The sequence below is a fragment of the Propithecus coquereli genome, unplaced genomic scaffold (assembly GCF_000956105.1).
Source record: "Propithecus coquereli isolate 6110/MARCELLA unplaced genomic scaffold, Pcoq_1.0 Scaffold343, whole genome shotgun sequence".
Classification (NCBI taxonomy): Eukaryota; Metazoa; Chordata; class Mammalia; order Primates; family Indriidae; genus Propithecus; species Propithecus coquereli.
Window position 1 is genome coordinate 817,664 of NW_012149097.1, and position 4,088 is coordinate 821,751.

Below are 4,088 nucleotides of genomic sequence, written 5' to 3' on the forward strand. Positions count from 1 at the left end.
CACCCGTCCGAGACCAAAATTCTTAACAAATATTTTGTTTCTTGGTAGGTTAATCATGTCCTTTTCCCACGTACACACAATTTCATTGTACATGTTACCTAATTAGCTGAACGAGTCTTCTCTGCATGGAGAGGGAAACTTTAATCCACCCAATTGACCTGAATTCCTCATCAGACTTGAGTGAAAGCCCAGTCCTCACTCAGACTCAGTTTGGTGAGTGCACCCAAGTGCCGCCTAACGTCGAGCCGTCTGTGGGAAGACTCAGACACGCACAAGAGGACCCGCAAAGGCCTCACACCACACCGTCACTATCAACACGAAGGCCCTGTGCCAACCGGAACCAACTAAGAGCTTCCCAACAGCTCATTCACAACAACGCTTTCTTCACTGTGGGGCTTCAGGAGCTAGTATCACTTTTGCCAAAAGCCATCAAAATACAGGATAACCCCTTATTGTTACCGCATCCCTCTCCAAGGCCTAACCGTCCTCAGCGTCCTTCCTCAGGCCTCAACGTAAGAACAGGCCTGGATAAGAACCCCACTGGAAGAGGCCTGAGCAGATACCCAGCGTAATTCCCTTAAAGTTACATCTATTGCCAGGGTCCCCGGCTTGCCAGGGGCGGAACCCAACCTACAACGTGGCTCTTCTAAATCCTGGCCGTGGCTTCTTGTGCAAAACCGCGCCGACTCTGGGTCCTCATTCACATCTGTAAGACTGTGGGATCAAGTCAAAAATCCCGATCTGCCTCAGGGCCCGCGAGAGTGTGGCAGGGGCTCACTCCAAACTCCTTCTGCTTTTTGATTGCCTTCTCATTGTGCAGAGTTGAAGAAACCGAAAACCACACCTCCCAGGCTCTCTTGCAGCTGGTATTGTGGACGTGGTTTAATGTCTCCCAAGCAGATGCAGCCACGTAAGGCCTGGAAGCAGGGAGTGGGCGACACAGGCAGAAGCCACACACAGGGACAAGGTTCTTCTTGCGGGCAGCGGTGAAGGCAGAAATCCCAGGTGTTTCTCTAGCTTGCTTTTCCTGGTGGGAAAGCCCCAAAACCTGGCTCCATGACCTTAATGGAAAAATGCCATACGCAGCCTCACTCCCTCTAATGAATCCCTTTCTGCTCATACTAGCTGAGATCAAGCTTGTGGTCTTGATTCTGACCTCAAGGAAAATTTCTCAGAGGACAAGAATGTCATATCTTTTAGGAGATAGTAGATCAAACCCCACACCAAAAATATTGAGCCTTGGAACACCTGGGATGGATCCTGCTCTTTCCTTATCCATTTGTACCCCCACAAAATCCCAAGATGTACCTGTCATCTTTATTTATCTGGTCTCCAAATCCCACGGTGTCAACGATGGTTAACTTCAGGCGCACGTTGCTTTCCTGAAGCTCGTAGCTTCTGGCTTTTAACCGGACACCTGGTTCATTGTGAGTAGCTGGGTCACTTTCGAATTTGGTGTTAAACAAAGTGTCCATTAACGTGGATTTGCCGATGCCTGTTTCGCCTACATAACCACAAATGAAAATCAGAGAATGTGTCAGTTTCTCAGACATCAATTCGAGTCATCAGTAATTTTCTCATTAATCATGTTTGTAAAGTTAAAATAAAAAGTTATCACCACAAATCCCACTGTGAAGAGGTAATGAATTCTTTCTATGCATGATCCATGGAGTACAACCCCAGAAATGCCTCAATAAACTTCAGAAACTATTTAGCAGAAAACATCTTGAATTTACAGATCAAGATGTTATTCTTTACCTCCGGATAGAAAAATAGCACTTGTAAGTTTGTGGTCAGTTTGTATATTGCCAAGGACATGAACTGTATCTCTTTTTATCCTAAATGTAAGTATTACTTAAGGGGCGAAAAGAAAACTATTGCTGAATTTCTGTTCCTTGGGGCGGTCGGGGGGACTGATTCCATCCATGTTACTATGTTGTCAAAAAGAATTACATTTTTCAGAACACCACTCTTGATGGCAAGCTAATGTTACTGAGTGCTTACTTCGTGCCGGGCCCTGTGGTAACGAGCTTCCAGCACATTACGGCTTTTAAACCCTACCACTCTCTCCATGAAATAGTACCATTGTTTCCTCCATGTTACAGACGGGGCACTAAAGCTTTAAATAAGGTTCATAAGTAACCTGCCTAAAGTCACATTGCTAAGTGGCAGAGCCAGGGTTCTGACTCAAGTTTGTATGGTCCAATACAGCATCCTGACTTTACTATTGCCCAGAAAACTGACTGCCTAGTGTTTCCCAGTATGGTTATAAGTCTGTGTTAATCTCTGCATATTATCTGTATTTTTCTAACCCTGATTAAAACTGGAGTCAAGATGGCAAACATTAGTTGTAACAATGAACAGAGATAATGAAACCAAATGGTATTAAGTGACCTGAAACAATGGCCTTATTGATTTACACTGATAATTCAAGTCAGTCAGCGTTCACTGCGGCCCTTGTTCACTGCGGCCCTTATACGTGGAAAGCAGTGTGGTCGGTACCTGGAGCCACTGCACCAATCAAAGGTCGAAACCCAAATGTGGAGCCATGAAGAACTTTAGCTCAACCCTCAAAATAACACCACGTGAAAATTCTTTCTCGATTCTAATTCTTAGGTTGAGTCAAAGATAGGGCGCCGAGAAAGAGCTCAGCCTTGCGTCGGCGGTGGTGGTCGCGTGTGCGACGGTGGAGACGGAGGTAGAAATCGAGATCATTAGCCCTAGGGACCCTTTTTAAAAAAAAAATCTGGAAAATTCCTTAATTCGATTTCCAGCTCAGTGTCAACATGCCAACACAGAGCAGCCCTTGCAACAACTCCTGATCCCGGTGATGTTCCCAGGAACAGTCCCTCTTCTGAAGGCTGCTCTAGTGACTTTAAAGAAGGTGACATTCTATGGAAAAAGGAAGAGCTCTGGGATTTGTAGCCTAGGGCAGCTCTCCCACGGTAATGACAAAATTCAGGTACTAGGTAGAAGTTCCGTATTGTGTACTCATTGCTTCCGAATCTGACACAACAGTGGATCAAGTGGCATGGAGTCTTTCTGGACTTGAGCTTCGTCTGATTAGCAAAGCCTTCCGTGGTTTGACATTAACTACAACGACTCACTTACAGGATAAAAGTTTTGTTCGAGTACATCTGCCTTATTCTCCAGCCTTTCCCACTGTGTCCCTGATACATCTGAGATCACAGGATTTCCTCTTTAATCAGCCTTCATTCAGCCAGTATTTTTCCACTACCTACTACGAACCAAGCTTGTGCCAAGTTCTGGGAATACAACCATGAACTAGCCTGACACAGTGTTCTCCCATATCTTAGAATGGTCTAGAACATAAGTGAGTACCAACAAGACCCTAATTTATTGTTACAGAAACAATATTCAAAGTGTCTGCCATACCGCTTTCTCCTTATAAGCAGGACCACACCTCACACCTTGTGACGTTGCTAGCTGACCGCAGATAACTAGAGCGGGGCCAGGTCCTCGGCCTGGAGCAGCCATGGAAGCCCGATCGTTTCACTCTTGATCGCGCTCCATGCTGGAGGGGTCCTGCCTACCCCAGTGATTCTCTCTGAGAGTCGGAATGAGATGTATATCATACAACCTGCATGCAACGCGACGGTATGACCAAGGACAGACACACTGAGAGGAGTAAACAAGCAGAAGCCACGAGGCAGCGAGGCTGTAAGGAAGCAGAAGCCACCGTGTGGACAGACTGTTAGCTGGGAGTGTGGGAGAAAGAGCCGACAGGCACAGCAGAGTACGGAAACACACTCATTAAATTAATGCCTGAGCACTTACTACGTGACAAGCACAGGTGTGGGGATGAAATGGGGACAAAAACAGACAACTGACGCTGTCTGAACTTCTGAAATATCCCGAATGCCACTCAGATCTCTGAAGTCCGGCTGTGTACCAGCTGAGACTGTTTCCTGTCTTCCTTACTTTCCGGAATATTCTTACAAAAACGCCATCCATAAAAGTAATACAAGCCGGGCATGGTGGCTCACGTCTGTAATCCCAGCACTCTGGGAGGCCGAGGCGGGAGGATCACTCGAGCTCGGGAGTTCGAGACCAGCCTGAGCAAGAGT

General features: G+C 46.4%; 1 protein-coding gene across 3 annotated transcripts in view; it reads right to left on the reverse strand.

Annotated features, from left to right (window-relative positions):
- Positions 1–4,088, reverse strand: part of SEPT11 (septin 11) — a 137,163-nt gene that overhangs the window by 40,120 nt on the left and 92,955 nt on the right. For all 3 annotated transcript variants that reach the window (XM_012650980.1, XM_012650978.1, XM_012650981.1), the window contains exon 3: positions 1,309–1,504. In XM_012650980.1, coding sequence (XP_012506434.1) covers positions 1,309–1,504 — 196 coding nt within the window. The remainder of the gene's footprint in view (positions 1–1,308; positions 1,505–4,088) is intronic.